Source organism: Peromyscus californicus, unplaced genomic scaffold (assembly GCF_007827085.1).
Source record: "Peromyscus californicus insignis strain IS unplaced genomic scaffold, ASM782708v3 Scaffold_4__1_contigs__length_199733344, whole genome shotgun sequence".
In the NCBI taxonomy this organism is placed as follows: Eukaryota; Metazoa; Chordata; class Mammalia; order Rodentia; family Cricetidae; genus Peromyscus; species Peromyscus californicus.
Window position 1 is genome coordinate 98466712 of NW_026294562.1, and position 21361 is coordinate 98488072.

The following is a 21361-nucleotide window of genomic DNA, read 5'->3' on the forward strand; positions in this document are numbered from 1 at the left end:
CTCCACTACCTTTTTACTTTCATTTTTAATAATTCTCACAGCCAGCTGCAATGCCAATCCAAAGAATTGCATATCCTCTTATAACCTACAAAGTTAAAACACCCATGCACATACAATAAAAGAAAAAGAAATGAGAAAAAAAGATTTAAAAATAAAATAATTCTTTTCATCTTTTTTCCTAATATATTTAGAGCTAATTAATCTTATAGGTGTGAGGAGCCCTAATGAATACATGGGCTACTAGGGATATATACTTTTGCTTGAATGTATGTCAGAATTCTGAAGAAATAGGCTGTAATGCCCGTGAAGGAATGGACATGGCAGTGAGAGGAAGAAAAAGCATGCAAAGAGAGGACAAGGTTCCTTAATCCATGCTCTTTATATAGACTGCCAGCAGGAGCTGTGGGACCGATCAAAGATGGATCATATGAGCACTGGGAAGAGGACTGGGTCTGTTCAGCAACAGAATATATAATCTGTAGGACTGCACTGGGCAGCTGGAGAGTCCTCTGCAGCTTGCCAGTTTACCTGCTGTGAGTGTGGGGAAGTGTTTCTGCATGGCTCTGCACAGGAATCCTCCCCATGCTGTCCCTGCAGAGTGGGAAATCTTGAGTGTGCAGCAGCTGTCCTGAACTGCAGCTTCCTTCCTGTTCTCATCCTGTTAGTGCCCAAGTCCAACTCCAGAGGAACATTTCAGCTCTGTCCCTCACCTTTGATTTCCTTCCTTTGGATCACACCTGCCAACTAAAGCAAAACCCAGCCACGAATTCGGGTGCAAGAGGAGCCCATGGGGAAGGCTTTCTTTCAGCAGGGCCAGCTTTTCCGGGGATCGGGATCTTAGGGGTGATTGTGACATGAGCCTGAACAAGTGTCATAAGTTCCTATAGCACTCAAATATGTCCCAAGCTCCAGAAAGGCAGCGCTGACTCAAGGCGACTGACGCCCTCTGGTGGTTGAACCGCATACACCGATGTGGTGGCACCCCATTGGTTGGTAGCTCTGTAGTTTCTCTTTCTCAGTTCCAGCCCTCAAGTCTTAACTTTCATTTCTCTCCTGATTCACCAGAGGTCAGACTTAGAGACTGAATCCTCAGGACGTTTATTCTGGTCTCCATTCGCTCCCATCCACAGATTCAGGATCTCTTGGTTGGTGTCTGAAGGTGTTGAGAGCAATTTAGAGGGCAGAGTTTGGAGGAATTGAAAAGAAAACACCCTTCGTTTTGGTAAGTTTAATTTGAAACTGAGAAGGGGCGGGGAAAGAGGGCCTGCTGGCTTCCTGCTGAGTGCTAGGGGGTTGAGGAGGCTGATGGAGGAGAGGCTTTAGAAAGACAGGTTTCGCCGGGCGGTGGTGGCGCACGCCTTTAATCCCAGCACTCGGGAGGCAGAGCCAGGCGGATCTCTGTGAGTTCGAGGCCAGCCTGGACTACCAAGTGAGTTCCAGGAAAGGCGCAAAGCTACACAGAGAAACCCTGTCTCGAAAAACCAAAAAAAAAAAAAAAAAAAAAAAGAAAGACAGGTTTCAAGAGCCAGACAGGTCCAGGTATTTCTCCAGGTGGAGTTCACTCTCTTCTTTCCTCATGTTTAATTTGGGCTGTACCAAGAATCTGTTGTTACAAGACAGACGCTGCTGTCCATCCATGTCCCCTCACCCCGCCTCCGCTGAAGGAGTAAAGCCAGAATGGTGTTTGAAAACAGAGTTTAAGGTCTCTCTGTGTAATGGTGAATTACCCATGATTCTATGGGTTCCTTCCCTTTGCTACTGTCTCTGTGATTGCAAGTCCCAATCTTGCTGCAGCCTCTTAAACATTTACTTGTCCTATGAAACAGCCTCAGGTCTGTACAGAATTGCTAATGTTACTCAGAAGTCATTACATTTGCCTGCCTTTCCCTTGGTCCATGTCTGCCATGCCTAGATGGAATTCAGTCCAGACTTTGTACCAGTAATTCCAGCTACAAAGAAAGCTGATGCAGGAAGATCCTAAGTCTAAGACTGGCTGGGGGACCTAAAAAGACCTTATCTAGAGAAGAAAAGAAAAACATCAAGAAGGTGCAGTTTATTAGGATGAAGTTAGTGGTGGGGGCTGGGGCACTAGGCTCAGGATTCAATCCCAAAAAAAGAGACAGAGAAGGAGGTGACAGGGGAAGGAGGAGAGAAAGTGTGAGAACACTGGGAGAGCACACTTTCTGGAAGTGACAGCTTTTCTGTTTCTTTTTGGACAGGATACCCTTATATAGCCCAGGGTAACCTCATGTAACTGGCCTGTGTCACCCTCCCCAGACACTGGGATTACAGGTGAACATTGCAGCCCAAGGACTTGTGTCCCTTTCAAGAATTAGAATAAGCTCCAGATTGATTTTAATGGTGTGAAAGACTGAAAGATGTCTGCTGTTAGGAAGATCTTGAGAGCCACGTATAGCCGGAGAGCTTCTCTCCAGGTCCCACCAAGCCCCCGCAGTCCCACAACCCACATATAAAATAATCACTCAGACGCTTATATTACTTATAAACTGTATGGCTGTGGCAGGCTTCTTGTTATCTACTTCTTTTATCTTATTTCTATTAATCTATAAGTTGCCACGTGGCTCGTGGCTTACCGGTACCTTACATCTCGCTTGTCATGGCAGCAGCTGGCAGGCCTCTCTGCCTCAGCCTTCCACTTCCTAGAATTCCCTTCTCTGCTTGTCCTGCCTACACTTCCTGCCTGGGTACTGGCCAATCAGCATTTTATTTATACAGAGTGATATCCACAGCAGCCATGAAAGGACAGGGAGCTGGGAATCCCAGCTTCACCCAAGCTAATGTAGATGCCAGAGGACACAGGCCAGGCCTTCTGTGTCCAGGTTGACTTTTGAGGATTGTCATGAGCCCATCCTCTTTCCCTTTGCTCTCTCCTGCTCTTAATCAGTTGTGGACACCTCTCTTCTGAACTCAGGCATTGACTCTCTTTACCGCCATACGTTATGGGATATTAAAATGCACACATTTGTGTTTCCCACTGTTAATTTGCCACAAGGAGGGAGTATACCTTAAGCTGCTCTGTGTAAGCCTGGGACAATTTATTTGCCTGGCCTATTTGTAAAAGGACTGTTTCTCATATGACATTGTACTTTGAAGTTTCATAAAACTTAAAGAAACACGTTAACTTGTTACAGAGTTCACATCCAGGAGGAAAAGACTACACACTCAAATTATAATTAAAAGAATTTATTAATTACTGCTAGTAGGCCAACAACAGCCTTAGATACAAATCAAGGGCTGTGGCAGGGTCCTTGCTGTTGTTCCCTTTGGGGGCCGGGGCCAAGTAGACGCAGAGTCAAACCACACAGACTCTGGGAAAATGTAGAAACAACAAGCTCAGTTTATTCAGGAAGAGGCAAGCCTTATATACCCTCCACCCCACCCTGGGAAGAGGTCTTGTTACACAGAAGAGGCTGGAGGAGGGGTTTTTAAGGTGGGCAGCACAACTATCCCATTTGTGTGGAATGTGTAGCTGAGTGAGAAACTGAACTCCCCTCAGCTATGTTGAGCTCTCTCCCTGCTACACAGCACTAAGTGGGTTCACAAAAGCCAGAGAAAACAGTTAATCATCTCATGGCACTTTTACAATTACCGGAAGTGTAGCAAGGAGTGAGAGTTGCCAGGAGCTTGTCTTTGAGGAATTTAGAATGGGTGTCTAGCACAAAATGGAGTTTTCCTTAGCCATCACAAACTCCAGTCACAAAAGAAACAAGCTGTCTGCAGCCAGATTGTTTGAATTGAACAAACCTAGTTCTCTTTCCTTGGTGACTCTTTAAAAAATGATTTCTTTGCCTGAAATTGAGGGGCATTTGAGGGAGGATATGGAAACCTAGTGCAATGGAGACTGCCTAAAATACATTAAGGCGATCTACTGAGGTCTCCTACTAATGGGGGATATGGAGTCTCAACAGGCAATGTCTTGTCACCAAAGAAGGCTTCCATTGGTAGGACTGGGGTGTATTCAGTTGAGATCTTCATCAAGGATGTCATATGGAAGTCCCCAAACAACCCAGGCTGTTGCTAAGACAAAGGGTTGCCCTCTAGAAACTGAACGTGGAATCTCATTGCTAGGACAACACCCACAGAATTCATTGAACATGAAGAAGTTGAGCTGGTGCCTACATGGAGCCTTCACCCCTACATCCTAGGCTCTGGTATAGGAAGGTACTCTACAGGCTACCAAATGCAATGTAAACACCAACCAGGTCACAAAGCCTTTACCTACAGTCTGTCCTGCCTGCAAAAGATGCTGGGGCAATGGTGGTACAGAACTTGTGGCAGTAGCCAGCCAGTGTCTGATTTGACTTAAGGCCCACTCCACCGGAAGGAACCCATGCCTGATACTGCCCTGGTGACCGAGAACCAGAGACTGGGTAGCCCTGAAATCTAGGGTAAAAACCAAACACTATTGGTCTGAAAAGAAAAAAGAAAAACTCAAAAACAAGCAAACAAAATTACATTGGTTTGAGTTGTTTGTTTGTGGGTCTGCCTGTGTGTATGCACATCTGAAAGGATGGGTGGAATGGTCAGAGCTGCTGGATTCTCTGAAGCTGGAGTTATAGGCAGCTGTGAGCTGCTTCATGTGGGTCCCAGGAACTGAATTAGAATCTTCTGTAAAAGCCGTAAGCTCTCTTAACCACTGAGCCCTTTCTCTAGCCTAAGTAGTATGTCAATTTATTGATCATTTATTTATTTTGATTTAATGTTATTTTATGTGTATTGGTGTCTTATCTGGACATAGGTCTGTATACCACTTTAATGCCTGATGCTCATAGATGCCAGAAGAGGGTGTCAGATACCCTGGAAATCGATTTACAGACAGTTGTGACTCACCTTGTAGGTGCTGAGAACTGAACCAAGGTCCTCTGGAATTGCAGCCACTGTTCTTTGTAGCGGCAACACCCGCATTACCGATACCCATTCACCATGTCCGAGCGAGGGGCTGCGAATTAAAAAATAAGGGACAAGAGACAGCGAGTCATTCGCCATGGCTGAATGCCGAATGCCGTTTATTGAAAGAGGGAGGAAACCTTAAATACAGGCTTACAGCACAATGGCGGATCCCCAGAGGGCAGAAGTTTGCTACATTCTTGCATCTAAGCTGTTTACACCAAATGCAGGATACAGGAACAAAGAACCTCGGTTGATCAGTTAGGTGAGAAGGAAACTGGCAGGGAATCTGAATAGGGAGGACATCTGGTCAAGGTCAGCAAGCAAGGCGGCAGCCACTCACAGTGGGGGGCCAGGGCCCACAGGTCCCCCTTTTTTACTGAAAAATGAACTTCTGACTTAGGTTGTGTGGGACGTCAGCAGGTCACCTTACCCATCATAGAGACACCTGCCCAGGCCACACAAGTGCTCTGTCTTAGGTTGATGACCGCCTCCCAAGCATTACCTGTTTCTGAATACTCATTATCATACAGACTCAACCACGTGAGCTGTAGAGTAACTGCTGCCAAAGATCTCAAAGTGGTGCTGGGCTTGCAATCTGTGCAACACAGAAAAGACCAACAGAAGTCCTAACCTACTCATAGCCAGGAGGCTAAAGGCAATTGAGCCATTCACTTCTTAAACGAGCTTTACTGCAAATTGGAGTCCTTGTAAGGTGGTATCCCATAAGCAAATGGAACTTGAGTTTTAATAATTTTTACAACTTTCAAAGCCCATTTAAATGTATAAATGTAGAATTAAATTTATCATGCCCAGCCGAGCGGTGGTGGCGCACGCCTTTAATCCCAGCACTCAGGAGGCAGAGCCAGGCGGATCTCTGTGAGTTCGAGGCCAGCCTGGACTACCAAGTGAGTTCCAGGAAAGGCGCAAAGCTACACAGAGAAACCCTGTCTCGAAAAACCAAAAAAAAAAAATTTATCATGCCCAATAAAATAAAAGATTAACTAACTGTGGTAGCTACTTTTGCTGCCAGGGTCTCCATTGTGCTAGCTGTAGATCCCAATTATAAAATAGCCATCCCAGAAATAGTAGCAGCAGTGTCCACCACCGCTATAACAGCAACAACGGCAACAGCCATGTCAGATCCTCTTCTGGAGCGTGTGAACATCATCTGTGTCTAACTGCCACCGTCCACTGGCATGGACGCAGCTCCAGGAACACGAACCATCAAGGCCCATTATTCTTGATCCCAGCACTACTTAGGCTGGCAGGTCTGCAAAAGAACAACTAAGAACCATAAAGAAAACAAAAACAAAAAAGCAAACAAGGAGCAGAACTAATGGTCTCATTAATGGCTACATTCAGGCTCACAAATTTTAAGATATCTTCAAAAAGGCTAGATGAATTTCAGGAGGCCAATAAATGTTGCACAGAGCCATTTCTGGAAAGTAGGTACTACACCAGCTTGAAGAGGGTTGCAAAATGTGAAAAGGCTTAGCTGGCATGCTACTGTTAACAAATGAAGGTCATTGACCTTCAGAGTTATCCTTATTCTCCAAGGTGTGACACATTCTCAACATTTTTGAAAAAAGTTACCATATATTACCTTCTGAAGAATCCAACCACATGGCTACAGTTCCTAGGCTTACAATAATGTTTGCCAAGGCTGGCCATATTGGGCTCTCAATCCCCATTGGTGTCAGAAGGGGAGAGTTCTTCATGAAGGCCCAATAGGTCTCTGTCATGTTGGAATTCAGTAGCAGCCACAGGGCGCATGCAGCACTCAGGAACCCAAAGAGGAACCTCATTGTCCTGCAGAAAGACACACACAGATCCCCGGGCCCACACCAACACTGGATCGGGTCCCCTCCAAGTGCCAGTAGAAAGATCCTCTTTGGAATTTTTAAAGTGGACCGAAGCCACTGAATATCCCCCAGAAAGGTTTGAAAATCATTAAGCATGAGTAGCTGATCTGTAGGTAGAGTAATATTTTGTGGATGTATGCTCGTGCATAGCAATTCATGACCTAAATAATGAACCAACTGTTTAGCCCCAGTATAGACATTTTAACAATGTTTAAATTCATTACCTCAGGTATCATTATATATAATTGTACCAGTTCAATTTCTTTCAATATTTTTATAGTCTTTTTGTGCAGATCCTTCATCTTGCAATAATCAATTTTCCTAATCACTCATTTATTCTTGGTTTTAATGGTTTCATTAATATAATTGTTCTTTTGTCTTCCTGCTTGTATATTTCTGCACCATGTACTTGCAGGTTCCACAGAAGCCAGAAGGGCATGACAGATGCACTGGAACTGGAGTTGCAAGTAGCTGTAAGCAGCCATGTGAGGGCTAGGAGTGGAGAGCATGGGTTCTCTGTGAGAACAGATGATGATGCTCTTACCTGAGCCATTCCTGCATCCCTTTCCTTGTGTTTCAAATGTAACACTGCTTTTCTACAGAGCCACAATAGCCTTGAACTTGCCATCCTTTGGCATCAGTCTTCCAAGAAACTGGGTATAGAGGCGTGCACCACCAGGCCCAGCTTCTTAATTTCATCTTCGGGTTTCTCACCATGTGTGACTTTTCTTTTTTCTTTTTTTCCTTTTTTTTTTTTTTTTAAAGATTTATTTATTTATTATGTATACAGCATGTATGACTACAGGCCAGAAGAGGGCACCAGATCTCGTTACAGATAGTTGTGAGCCACCATGTGGTTGCTGGGAATTGAACTCAGGACCTCTGGAAGAGCAGTCAGTGCTCTTAACCTCTGAGCCATCTCTCCAGCCCTCTTTTTTTGTTTTTTGAGACAGGGTTTCCCTGTGTTGTTTTGGTGCCTGTCTTGGATCTCACTCTGTAGACCAGGCTGGCGTCGAACTCACAGAGATCCACCTAGCTCTGCTTCCAAAGTGCTGGGATTAAAAACTTACACCACCACCACCTGGCTATTTGAGACTTTTCTATACTGGATATTACATATTGCATCTGTACTGAACTTACTAGCTTTTCTTTTACCTGTAAAACAATTCTTGTTTGCATGCCTTTTATTTATTTATTTTTAAGGTTTTCTTATATTGCTGCTGCTTCCCCTGTCCCTTCTGTGTTTAATAGAAATGACAACAATAAGTATCCTTGTTTTATGCATGATTTGTTTTTGGTGTTTCATTTTATTTATTTATTTTTTATTAAGAAATGATTATTTATTTTACATATGAACCACAGATTTCCCTTTCTTCCCTCCTCTCTCCCCCCTCAGGATTTCCCCCCAACCACCCCTCATTCCTCCTCCTCCAAGGTAAAGCCTCCCATGGGGAGTCAGCAGAGACTGGTACATTCAGTCGAGGAAGGTCCAAGCCCCTCCACCTGTATCAAGGCTGTGCAAGGTGTCCTACCATAAGTAGTGGGCTCCAAAAAGCCAGCTCATGCACCAGGGATGGATCCTGATCCTACTGCCAGGGGGCCCCTTAAACAGACCAAGCTACACAACTGTCTCACTTATGCAGTAGGCCTAGTCCAGTGCCATGCAGGTTCCACAGCTGTTGGTCTAAAGTTCATGATCTTGATGCTTCTTGCTCAGAGAATCCCTCTTCTGTCTCTTCCACTGGACTCCTGGAGCTTGGCCTGGTGCTTTGCTGTGGATCTCTGCATCTGCTTCCATCAGTTACTGGATGAAGGCTCCATTGATTTTAAAGAAAAGTCTTTCAATTGCCCTGCATTTTCTATGACCTTAGCAGTAGGCTTTTCATGTGTGGCTTCAAAATAAGGAAACTTATATTTATACCTAGAAATGTTTAGGATTTTTATTCCTGAAATAATGGCGCTTATACTCAAATACTTTTCAAGTAAAGAATGAGAGAGTTTTCTATTTTTCATTTTGCTGCTGAGGTGTGGGTTCTCCATTGGTTTTGCATGCTGAACTATTATTACATGTTATCGAGTACCGGGGAGAATAACTCAAAATGGTTTGAAGTATAATTGTTGATGTAGTTTGGAGCTCATTATCTTGCCGCCATTCCTACCTGGAGTCTCCCATCAATGTCTTTGTCAAATTTCTAGACCAAGATAAACTCTCAACATTTACAGACACAAGATTCCTCAGAACCCACAGTGGTTGGCAGCATAATTCCACACATCCATTGTTCTGGCTACAATTCTATCCTGGCTGTCACCCCTTTTTTCTTCGGTGAACTCAAGGGGTAGAGCAGGAACCTCTGAAAGGAGGTTCTAAAGGGATGGTTTCTATGCTCTTTCAATGTGTTAAAGAAAAATCAACCTTGTAAGTGGCCGTCTCTATACATCTAGTGCAGGGCTTCACTTAACCGTGTGCACAAACACATACATTGTCATTTACTAAGTGGCAATAAGAGAAATCCTTGCCTATGTGAATCAGGTATACTCATGTGTACCTGTGACCCGTGTACACTCCAGGTCAGAACTAGGCGTTCTAATAAGAGACTTGTAAGGAGAGGATCAGAGAGGGTCACACTGACTACTGCTGATAAAGGAGCAAGTACAGCTGCCAGAGACGTGAGAAGTTCAATGCTTTTAACATGAAGATGTGATTTGGTCCTGGGAAAGAAAGGGATGGATAGAATGTAGGTTACACAGGCTGCTGGAAGGAAACACTTTCTGCTCTTCAGTAAAAGGAAATAACAACCCTGCCTCTGAAATTTGTCACTTGGGATGAAATTAGAGTAGAGGCCTTGAAAGTATGACATAATGCTCCTTTAGCCATGTCGCTCAACTTCTGTCTCTATTTCTCTCCTGTGTTCTTTTCCCTTATCATGGAGGTCACTGTTGATGTCTGCACAGTGTCCATGCTGATTTTCCCTTTCTTACTTGTCTCCCTTTTCATCATCCCAATCACACAGGTACCTGAGAAGAAGTGTCAGGAGTCAGGACAGACAGACAGAGGATCACAGCAACAATGGCCTCATCAGTCCTGGGCATGATCAAGGAGGAGGTGACCTGTCCCATCTGCCTGGAGCTCCTGAAGGAACCTGTAAATGCCGATTGTGGTCACAGCTTCTGCAGAGCCTGCATCACACTGAACTATGAGTCCAGCAAAGGCAAAGAAGGGGAGGGCATCTGCCCTGTGTGCCGAGTGAGTTACCTGTTTGGGAATCTGAGGCCTAATCGACAACTGGCCAACATAGTGGAGAGGCTAACAGGGATCAAGTCCAGCCCGGAGGAGGAGCAGAAGGTGAATGTCTGTGCACAACATGGAGAGAAACTCCAGCTCTTCTGTGAGAAGGACATGGTGGCCATCTGCTGGCTTTGTGAGCGATCTCAGGAGCACCGTGGTCACCAAACAGCTCTTATTGAAGAGGTGGCCGAAGAGTACAAGGTAAGAAGTGGGAGGCTGTGGGAGACAGAGCAGGAGACAGTAACTGATGGGAAATCTCCACTTGGGGTGACAGGTCAATAACCTGGACATCATTGACTGGAGGTTTGATATTCCAGTCCATCCTTTCCTACCTTCAGAGTCCTAAAAACACATGATGATTTATTCCACTTACTCATATGAGAATGTGCCTGGACTACAAATAGTAAGATATTAAAAAAATGTCTTGGAACTGTCCCTGTGAAGTTGAGTCAATGACCAAGAAAAGCCAAGAGCAGAGCTGCTAATCTATTCCATATTTATCTTCTTTCAATGTTTATGTCAGATTCATTCATCTACCTAAAATCCAGTCTAGTGATATCAGGAATGGAGTCAGTAAATGAATGACAGACAGCCGCAAAGAGAATGTGCATGTGGCAGTTGAAACAGCTGGGAAGAGGGGAAAGAACTCCATAATGAGATACACAGAGGCAAGCTCTGTGTTGGGTCTTTGTGTTCTGTTGTTTGTTTTTGAGCCCACATACGAACTCACATAGACTGTTGCATCATGCACAGAACCTGCAAGGGTCTGCACCAGATGGGATCCTAGAGCTGGAGGGAAATGTAGATAATTGCTGCCACCCCTAACCCAAAAGCAATCTCCAAATGATAGCTACTTATAAATGAAATTGAGTTTTCTTCAAGGGAGTCTCATTGGAGAAATAATTCATTTACTTGTAGGGACAGGTCCCATGGCCAGCAGTAGATGGATGACCAACATACAATGAACTGAACCCATATTTGGAGGTTCTTTCTCTCATAACAATAAATCTGGGCTTTTTTCCCCCTGCTTTACCAGTCCTTTGCATGTATATTAAGGCTTAGGGTTTTAATGAGATTCCCGTGTGTTGGAAACTGTGTGTCTCTACATCTATATGCATTCCTTGTGCTTTTTATTTATCTCTTTTTCTGGTTTGTTTGTTTTGTCATATTCCAATGGATTTGTTTTTTATTTCTCTTACTGTGTTTTCTTTTATTATGCTACTATTCCTTAGGTGCCTCTTTGTTTTGTAACAGGAGACAAAAAGGGCGTAGATCTGATAGGAGGGGAGGTGGAGAGGAGCTGAGAGGTGTCGGGACAGGGGAATCTGTAATCACAATATATTGTATGAAAAAAAATCTATTTTCAGTGAAGGAAAAAAAATCTTAACTAAAAAAATATACAATTTTAAAAAAGAAAAGAAAACTAGAGAGATGGCTGAGTGATTAAGAGCACTGGCTTTCTTGCAGAGGACAGAGGTTCGATTCCCAGCATGCACATGGCTCCTCATCTGTCTATTTCTCCAGTTCCTGAGGATCCTACACCTTCACACAGATATACAGACAAAACACCAATGCACATGAAATTTAAAATTAAATAGAAAAGGAAATAGGAGAGAAAAGAATGTGCATGTGGACAGTGTGGTGATCATGACTCAATCACAGAATTCTGGGGCTGAGGCAGGAGTTTGAGGGTATAATGGTCTACATGGGAAGTCCAGGCCAGCTCGGCTATATAGAAAGACAACATTTTTTTTAAAAAAGCAGATGTCTAATAGGACATTACAGGAGCATGTGATGTATGTGTATGTTTATATGAAAAATCAGAAAGGCTAACACAATTATCCCAGTTTTTTGATGCCAGAATCAAAGTGACAGGTTTGTACTTGGGTTAATTCAATAAGGGAGATTTCTATTCTTTGTCTGTATGGTGATTCTGTGTATATAAATAGGAGAATGGATTGAGCTGGAGACTGAAGACTTACATACTTTATGTACATAAATCATAGCACAACTTTTATAAAAGGGAACAGTCTTAGGTTTCCTGTCTTTCCAGAGGGGTTTCTTGGTATTCTGTTAGAAACAACAGTCCTACTAAGCACACATCTTGACTCTGCTACAATTCCTCTCCCACAGGGGAAGCTCCAGGCAGCTCTGCAGGAACAGATGACAAATGAGAAAAGATGTGATGAATGGGAAGATGACCTTCAACAGGAGAGAACTTTCTGGGAGGCAAGTGAGGACCCTAGCTCCTAAGGGAGTTAGGCTGATGCCTGGGAGGGACCTGGACAAGAAGCTCCCTGGCTCTCTATTCCCAGGTAGTTGATGAGGACAAGAGGCCTTGATTAGTCCTCTCTACCTGTTCCTTGGAGCTGGGGCTGCACACTGAGTACATCACAACTGAGCCTGGCTATGTGGGGAGCTGACACCATGGAGGGGGTCTGGTGAGAGTGGGCACTCAGTCCTAGATCTCACTCCTGTGGTGCTATCTGCAGCTGTGACTGTTGGGGAAGATGCTTGGGAACAGGCACAGTTCTATTCTTGGGGTTTAGCTTCTCTCATGGGTTCAGAGGTAGAATGAGGAGATTTACAGGCAGGAACAGGAGTCTGAGGCAGCTGTGTGAAAACTGATTCACACTAAAGCATTCCACTTTGGATCAAATGGCCTTGGTAAAGGTGACCTAAGATCTCTGTTTTGGAATGTCATCAACAGACACTGAGAGGAGACACATGCTTCCTAAGACTCCCTTCCCTTCCCAAGCTCACTTCCCTGTGAGAACTCCCCATCAGAATTGTGTTTTTCTGTCTTCCAGTCCCATTAGCATAGTCTGAATTCCTCTCCCTCTTCTTATCCCTGAAGAACCAAATACAGGGTGATGTAGAAAAAGTTCAGATGGAGTTTAAAGGACTTCGGGAATTCCTGGACTCCAAGGAGAAGAATGAGCTGCAGAAGCTGAAGCAGGAGGAGGAAGACATTATGAACAGCCTGGCAGAGTCTCAAAGTGAGTTGGTGAAGCAGACAAAGTCAGTGAGAGACCTCATCTCAGATGTGGAGCATCAGTTGCAGTGCTCAACCATGGAAATGCTGCAGGTAAGACTGCAGGAGGTCCCAGCATCTGACAGTCAGGACCTGGAAGCCATTTCCCTCCCTCTGAGCTGCTGTGACCTTCCTGGTGGAGACAGTAGGGCTCTCTGGGCCCTCCCTGAACTCTGTCCTAAATCAGTTTCAGAGCCTGGGAAATCATTGTGTGCATGGATAGCAAGGGGAAATTGCATTTTTTATCAAGTATAGTATAAAAGCTGAACCTTGGAGAGAAGATCAGTTGCATCATGGGTAGTTGTTACCCTGCTGTGGTGTTCAGCATGTGTGAAGCACATTTTCACCTGTAAAGTTAGTCACTTCACCTGAATTTGAAATTAATAGAGATTGTTTCTTTCCTGGAATGATTTGAAACTTTTAATCTCACTGGCTCTGATTTCTGAGAGAGAAATGGTGGGGGGTCGTTGAGGGTGGCTGTTGTTAAACCCAAAATTAACCTATAATCCCAAGGACAAGGTAACTTTCTGGAATTCTGGGAGTGGGAGTTCTTGGAAACTAACAGCAAAGCCTCATGGGAAAATATGGTGACCTGTGGGTTTTCCCCTTGTAAGCTCTGCCAACAAATGTCACCAGTCACTTACTTGGAAAGTTTTCCAGGTGATGGACCTTTCCACATTTCATTTTGGTCACTATTTAATATTTTTAATCAAAGCTTGCTTAAATTCAGCCAAAATGGTGGAACTACTTTTTCTGGCAAATTTTAGGACTCATATAATTAATCATTCAAGATCTCAGAGAGGTTTTCCTTCCTCTGTCCAGAAGTTGCTGAGATAAAAGGTATCTTCTTTTATTCTTATAGGTATAAAGTTTGTACTGTATTTTGTCTCTATCACATTTTTAAATAATTTAAACCAAAGTCTTATTTTGGTGATGAATATCTCTATAGGAATTTGTTTTTTTCATCTCAATTGTCAGTGTTCTAGAACTTGGTAGTCCTAGGAACTTTTCATACTCCTTTGATTTATTGGTTTCCGTTGTGTTGATTTAATTATTATTGAGAACACTCATTTATCACCTGTGTTAGATGGAATCATACATATATGGCTAAACTAAGTTACTTCGAATAGATACTAACTACAACCAACATTCTCTACAAGTCTGAAATTGTATCTCTTGATCAAAGAATCTGCTCACCTTTCTCTGCCTCCAGCCCCTGATGACCCAAATTCTAATCCTTACTTTTGTGATATCAATTTGTGTACATGACACATATTTAAATATCATTTAGTGTTGTATTTTCCTGTGCCCAGCTGGTTGAGTATAACATAAATTCTCTGAGTTCAGCCACGTTACCACAAATGGCAATACTTCTTGTTTTGAATGTCTAATATTTTAACACATATACTTATTATATCATTTTTATCCATTCACTTGGTGGTTAGTTCTCTGAATGACTATTTTATCTACTCTGATAATGACTCAGTGGACATGAGCATGCAGATGTCTCTATGTTTGAACATCAGAATTCATGTATAATTAGAATTAGTTCTCTCCCAGAATTATTTTTACCATGGATCTAATTTTGTTGATTTGTGTTGTATAAAATAAAGCCATATGAAGCCAAGCATGTACTGCCTGTGATCCTAGGACTTGAGAGCTTCTCATACACAGAAACAAAAACATGAGAAGCACAGAATATTGAAAATGAAATATAAGCTTCCCAACCTAGAGCCAGGTGTGCTGGCTCACTCCATTAATCCCAGCAGCTAGTATGCAGAAACAAATGAAGCTACATGGGTTCAAGGCCATCCAGGTCAATGAGTTTGAGAGCAGTGTGAGTATGAGACCACAGACTGTCCAGCCTTAAGTGGAATATATATACTGCACCTCTAATTTAAAGGCCCAGGGATCATTGCAGAAGAAGGACAGAAAGAGTGTAAGAGCCAGAGCTGGTGGATGAGTACAAGGAGAGCAGTGTCTTCTGGACGTAGCTTAGCAGCAGCACAGGTGAACTTCAGTTGGCTGTGACATCGAACCCAAGATCTGTGCAAGCCTAAATAAACCACACCACATTCCACTATGGAAAGTGGACTTTCATAGGAAGTTCAACCACATCCAAGGAGCTCCTGACAATTGTTAGCTGTTAGGAGAAAGGGGGTCATATTTCTCAAAGAATGTAACTTTAGGTAAATCTACCAGTATCTGTTGGAACCCAAACATGCAAGAATACTTGCATAGTTTTCGGTCTCAGTCCCAGGACAAATGGGTAACCGAGATGCCTACTTAACATATCAAAGTGGACCTGGTGGGTCAAATCTTGATATGTGTCCCATATAAAAGAACAAAATTAATATTGGAAATCAGGAAAAGGATATTTATTAATGCGGCTATATTTTGAAGATGGACAAAGAGATTAAAAAACCCCCTCTGTCCATCTTCAGTTTCCCTAAGTGAGTTCAAAGTTTAAACTGAGAGTCAAGGATATACGCATGTGAGTAGTACAGGTCAAGGTGTGGTCCTGTCCATCATTCTCCTATCATTCATTATCTGGGTTACATTCTCGTACTTTAAGGTGGTCTGACAAGTAACTAAAACTACTTGAAATCTTTTTAGACCACTAGGCCTGTGGCCAGAGCTGTTTTCCTTCCCCAGTGTGAGATTCCTGGAGAAATTCCATTGCTTTCAGGTCAGTGTTTCAACAGTTTGTCAAATTGAGAGACACAGATTCACTTCTCTCCTGCCAGCACAGTTACAGAGAGAGGAAAAGAGACAGACAGATATGGTTAGTTGGTTTTAAGTATCAGACAATCTAAGCTTCTGGTCCTTGTTGCTTCTTCATTTCTAATATGTTAAATTGTGTCTAAATGACTAAAATAATTTAGAAATCAGCTTCTCACAATGTTAGTTGCAGGTACTATAATTGATAGCTTACAGGCAGCACCAAAAGAGTCATGTATTTAGTTGTAAGCACAGCAAAACCTACTTAAGCTTTCAAACTATTGTTTATTCATTTTTTTTTCTCCAAAGCCTTGTGGTATGAGACAGGAAATAGTCTATTAAGTCAAGTAAATGATACATGTGAGTCAAGTAAAGAGCCATGCATCATATTTATATCATGTCTTGGAGATCTGTGGGTGACAGATTTGATTCTCTTTTGACTTTGTCTCTGCAGCCAGTGAGAGTATGAGTAGGATTTGCAAGCACACTCAGAACATGTTATTCACTGTGTTTTCTCCCTTCTCCCCAGGGTGTGAATTCTGTCCTAACAAGGTATGTCTGGGCTAAAGGGGAAGAATAGCACTGTTGGATATTGAAAATGATTTAGTATTCAACTAGAATGAATATTTCATGTGTTTGGGGGGAATTTAAATATAATACTATTATGAACTTCCGGTAAAATGGAGGAAGGGTTGTGGGGAAAGTCAGGATCTGACTGTTGTGAACAGTTGAGAACAGATTTGATTGTCTTTTAGGGAGTGGGTGATGGGGAGTTGCAGAGTCAGGCTCAGCAGTGGGATGAGGCACAAGGAGCTAAGGTGCTTTCAGACTCCTTGTGGTTCCGTCATTCTGTCCATACTGTGTGCGTGTGTCTGGCTCTGGACCTGCATTAACAAGTACTTGATTCCTCAATTCATCGTAGGTAGGGCATGTCTTCTGTGTCCTCAATGTTCACAGACTTGTATATTGGGGGAACTTCCTGTGTATTTATGTATCTCATCAGAAGACTGACAAGCTGTGCCCTCCTATGTAAAGGGTCACACCCAGGCTGTCAGCATCAGACTCATTCTGAACATATGGGGCTCATGTTATTATTAATTTCGTGTTTCTATCTTCTTTGCCAAATTTTATCATTGTAACAAAAGAACCAGAAGAATCAGATGCCAGCCAAAAGTGTCCGTCCATAATGACAACAGGGTTTGAACTCTTGGCTTTCTCCTGTGGCTTTCCCACATTCTATACCCAGGAGCGGTGTCTGCACTCCAGGATTTAGAACATTTCCTTGAACACCAACATCTTTTTTCCTCCTTTCTTTATTTCTCTTTTCTTCTTTTTTGTTTTGTTTGATTTTTTTTTTGTTTTTTTGTTTTGTTTTTGTTTTTGAAACAGTATTACTCTGTGTAGCATTGGTTGTCCTGGAACTCTCTCTGTAGACCAGGCTGATCTTGATCTCAGAGATCCTCGTGACTCTGCCTCCTACCTGAAGGAATTAAAGGCATGTGGCACCATGCCTAGCCCACACGTTATTTTTTTAAAAACCTCAGTTTAGGTTGTTTCAAAATTTACTAACTCATCATTTCTTCATATTTCTGGGAGGGGATGAGTGGGGGAGAGGGGAGAGTAGGCGAGCAAGTTGTTTGACTGTACAAGTGAGGAGGATCTCTGCTTGTGAGGAGTAAGGCTTTCCTAACATCACACAGCAAGTAAGTGGGAGGGCTCATGAGGGTGTCTCTCATGTCTCCAGAGTTAGTAGTCAACCATCTCTCCCCCTCTCAGAATTCTCAGGAGAGCTCCAGGACGTCTATTGTTAGAATGATAGGGAGTCAGTGGTGGTCAGAGGTCACTCTGTCTGAGATGTGGAGGTCAATGTTTTGTCCCCAGGAGTCAGACCTTAAGACTGAAACGGCCTGATATGGTCCCGAGAAAACAGAGAATGATCTTCCGAGCTCCAGATCTGAATGGCATGCTGCAAGTGTTTCAAGGTGAGAACAGCTGCATTCTGTGGGTAACTGTCAGATTCTAGGTGTGGCTGGGGCTACATTCTCTGAGAAGAGAGTGATATTTCTGAACATGGGTAGAGGGCCTCAGAAGAGCAGATACTATTCCCCAGTAAAGTCGTCATATTTCATGGGAAATCATCATTCATTCCATCCTATATCACAATTTCTATACCTTCCCCTAATCTGCAGAGGACTGACATTAATGTTCTAATCCTTTGCATGGATTTAATGATGTGAATTTTCATCCTTTCAGGGCTCATGGATGCTCAACAATACTGGGGTAAGGAGAAATCACACCATCAGCCATTCCCTTCTTAATGTCTTTCAGAGTTTCTCTACTAACCCTCATGTGTCATGTTACTTCTCCCAATCTGCCTCTCCTTGACTATAAGCAAGGCTTCTCCCCTCTCACTGTCTCCTAAGGCTTCTGCTCTGCTGTGCCCTGCCTCTCTGATGACTCTAATATGTCTCCTTTTTCTGCAGTTCATGTGAACCTGATTCAAGGCCACAATAAAAACATTTCCATTGATGAGGACAAAAGAGAAATACAATATCGAAATGTTAACAGAAAAAATTCACAGACTTCTAAGACCTATAAGATGGGTGTCCTGGGATACCCAGCTTTCCACTCAGGGAAACATTACTGGGAAGTGGATGTGTCTAGAAGTGATTCCTGGCTCCTGGGATTAAATGATGGAAAATGTGCTCAACCCCAACTTCCTGCACCGAATGAGAAGGGCATCAAGGTCAAATACAATCCTGATTATAAACAATACGTAAATTTTCAGTCTAAATATGGCTCTGAATATGATTATGATTTTGATTACGGACAATATGACTATCAGCCTAAATATAAAGTTAAAGATGATTCTGATGTGAAACAGCATGTAAATTATCAGCCTAAACATGGCTACTGGGTTATAGGGATGAAGAATGGGTCTGTATATAATGCCTTTGCAGAGTGTTCTGTCACCCACAATGCCAGTGTCCTGGTCCTCTCTCTGACTGGCCGTCCCCGTCGTGTTGGAGTTTTCCTGGACAGAGAAGCTTGTACTCTCTCATTTTATGATGTTTCCAACCATGGAGTTCTCATCTATAGATTCTATGAACCTTCCTTCCCCGATGAAGTTTATCCATACTTTAATCCTATGGGATCTTCAGAGCCAATGACAGTATGTGGGCCACCCTCCTAAACCCTCACCCATAACTGCACAGTGCCCCATGTCTGATGTATCTCATATGCCTGAGCTCCCTGGCATCATTATAACTGTTTCTGCCTTTGCTCTTTCCTTTTAATAAACTTCAGGTCTCAATACAAACCAGCATGGATTCTTTTCCTTGATCCAGTTGCTTGTCTGGTTACAAGGCAATAATTCATCATTTCCCATATTCCCAAAGAAAGTGACTCTTTCCTCATTAGGTGAGGTGAAGCCTCTGCTAACCCCACTTCCTGTTTTGTGGTGCCACAGAGGGAAGGCAGGGCCTTGTGCATGCTGAGGAGGTGCTCTACCACTGAGCCACTCGTCCCAGCTCTGCCATGTCTGCACAAGCCCACTCCTTCTGCCCCGACAACGGATGAAAGAAAGTTCTTCTCCAGCTTGTCTACTAGTTTTGAAAATTATATGCAGGAGTCTCTAGCCTAGGAATGAGCCCTTAGTGGTATGTCGGGTTAACCACAATGTGCTTCATCCAAACTTAAGAAGGAAACATCTGCAATGGTACCCACTAAGACTGCGTGTTCAGAGTACCAGGTTCTATTCCTGCCACTCCACACAGCACTGTAACCCTCACTAACATCCTCAAAGGCGTATCTTTATTTTATTTTTTGTTTACACTTTCGATACAAATAGTACACCTACACTGTAGGTTAGTGTAAGAAAATAAATGTGTGGTCTGTTAGAAGACTGAGAGTAAAAGCAATCCTGAGGACAGTTCAATCACTCCAATCCACCTGGGAGAAGGAGGCAGCCAATCCTCCAGATTGTCTTCTACCTCCACACACATGCTGCAGTACACACTGATGCAACATGAATGATGTAAGTTTTAAATAGAGAATAAATTCACTAAAAATAAAGCATCCACTTCACACTCAGTAAATGGTTGTTATGTTAATATGGGAGGAAGAGGTGCTCTACTGGGTTTCCATGCTACAGTGGCCCACTGGGCAGGGCTCAGGGGATGACTAATGTTTGACTTTCCTTATGTCTTGCCGTTAGGTTCTGGGAACTGCCATCAAATCTACTCTAATATTATGTACATATCTATAAACATGTTTTTTTGCAGAAAAGAACTGTTTTCCATTGTATAGTAATATAAGATGCTAAAAGTAAATGAATTCAGAATAGAATATCAAAGAAAGTTAAAAAAAAATTTTTTTGGTTTTTGTGAAATTCCAATTCCAACAGGTCCGTGGAGCGTGCCTGTACCCCAAAATCTCTCAGGGATTTACAGTAGGAGTCCAGCTGGCATTCCTAACTCAGGTGGAAAAACCTGGATCCCCTTCATAGAGACATGAGGTCATATCATTTTTAAAGTCAGCAATTCTTTTCCTCCCTGACAGAAAGTTTGTGCCAACATGTTATTTTCTTGGCTGCCTGCCAGCTGATAGACTAAGGGACCTGCCACCTCTGCTGCTGCCACATTCCTGTTCCCTCCCAGCACTTCCCCTGAATGAGGGGGGACTCTTTGGTATTTGAACTGCTAACCCCTGCTTGCCCTCAATCCAACTGGTGAATGCAAATTAAGTGAACAATTCCTCCTCTGTATGCAAATTAGGTGTATTTTGTTTATTCTTTGGCTCTAAGCTACATGTTAACTATCCTGTTAGCCCAATAAACAGGCTGCCTTGTATGCACACTTCCTAGCTGTTCTTTGCTCATACATAAAGCCATCCTACAACCTAGCCTAAGTTCTTCCCTGGGTCCTAAGACTGCCCATGCACTATGGAGTCTTGAGGTCAGGGGACAGATAACAAGTTTTCCAATTTGTTTTTGAGAGAGTAAGTGTTGTGGTACTATTTAGTTCTTATCAAGTATGTTAAATCCTATGGTTTTCCCTCTTACACTGAATGATAGTGATGACAATGATAGCAGTAAACTTACCTTGTGCTGTATGGTGTATGTATGTACACAATAGAACGTTTCCAGGAACTTATGGTATGTGAGTGGCATCCACCATGGTGTCTGTGTTGTCTCCTTCTCCCTGTGACTGTAATAAAGGATTGTTGAGATTGAGTCCAGAGCCTGGCATGATGGTGTTGATACAATCTCAGCACTCAGGAGGCAGAGACAGGAAGGCTGCTGCTGTGCATCTGAGGCCAGAATAGTGACAGAGGAAGACCCTGCTCTGTTTTGTTTTGCTTTTAAAGAGGAATGTGCCAGGTTTGGGATGAGGTAGTTGGTTCAAGGGGACATTGTGAGGGATTACTGGGCAATAAAGAATTTATTTCGAGTTGGATTGCCATAAATAGAGAGACAGAGAGTGTACCATGATTGGGGTTCCCAGGAGAGTTCAGGCCCCAGCACCAGGGAAGCCTGAATGGAGGGAT

At 43.1% G+C, this 21361-nt stretch overlaps 1 protein-coding gene across 4 annotated transcripts in view; it reads left to right on the top strand.

Moving 5' to 3' along the window:
- The first annotated feature begins 1035 nt into the window (after positions 1-1035).
- The window catches only part of LOC128095665 (tripartite motif-containing protein 30A-like), a 47026-nt gene continuing 26700 nt past the window's right edge, over positions 1036-21361 (top strand). The window contains exons 1-8 of one of the 4 annotated variants that reach the window (XM_052714846.1): positions 1036-1222; positions 9785-10260; positions 12193-12288; positions 12917-13147; positions 16344-16366; positions 17696-17796; positions 18068-18094; positions 18298-20909. In XM_052714846.1, coding sequence (XP_052570806.1) covers positions 9841-10260; positions 12193-12288; positions 12917-13147; positions 16344-16366; positions 17696-17796; positions 18068-18094; positions 18298-19007 — 1608 coding nt within the window. In that variant the 5' untranslated portion in view covers positions 1036-1222; positions 9785-9840 and the 3' untranslated portion in view covers positions 19008-20909. Of the gene's footprint in view, positions 1223-9784; positions 10261-12192; positions 12289-12916; positions 13148-16343; positions 16367-17695; positions 17797-18067; positions 18095-18297; positions 20910-21361 lie in introns of those variants that run through there. The other 3 variants (XM_052714851.1, XM_052714849.1, XM_052714848.1) reach the window with 3 other exon arrangements.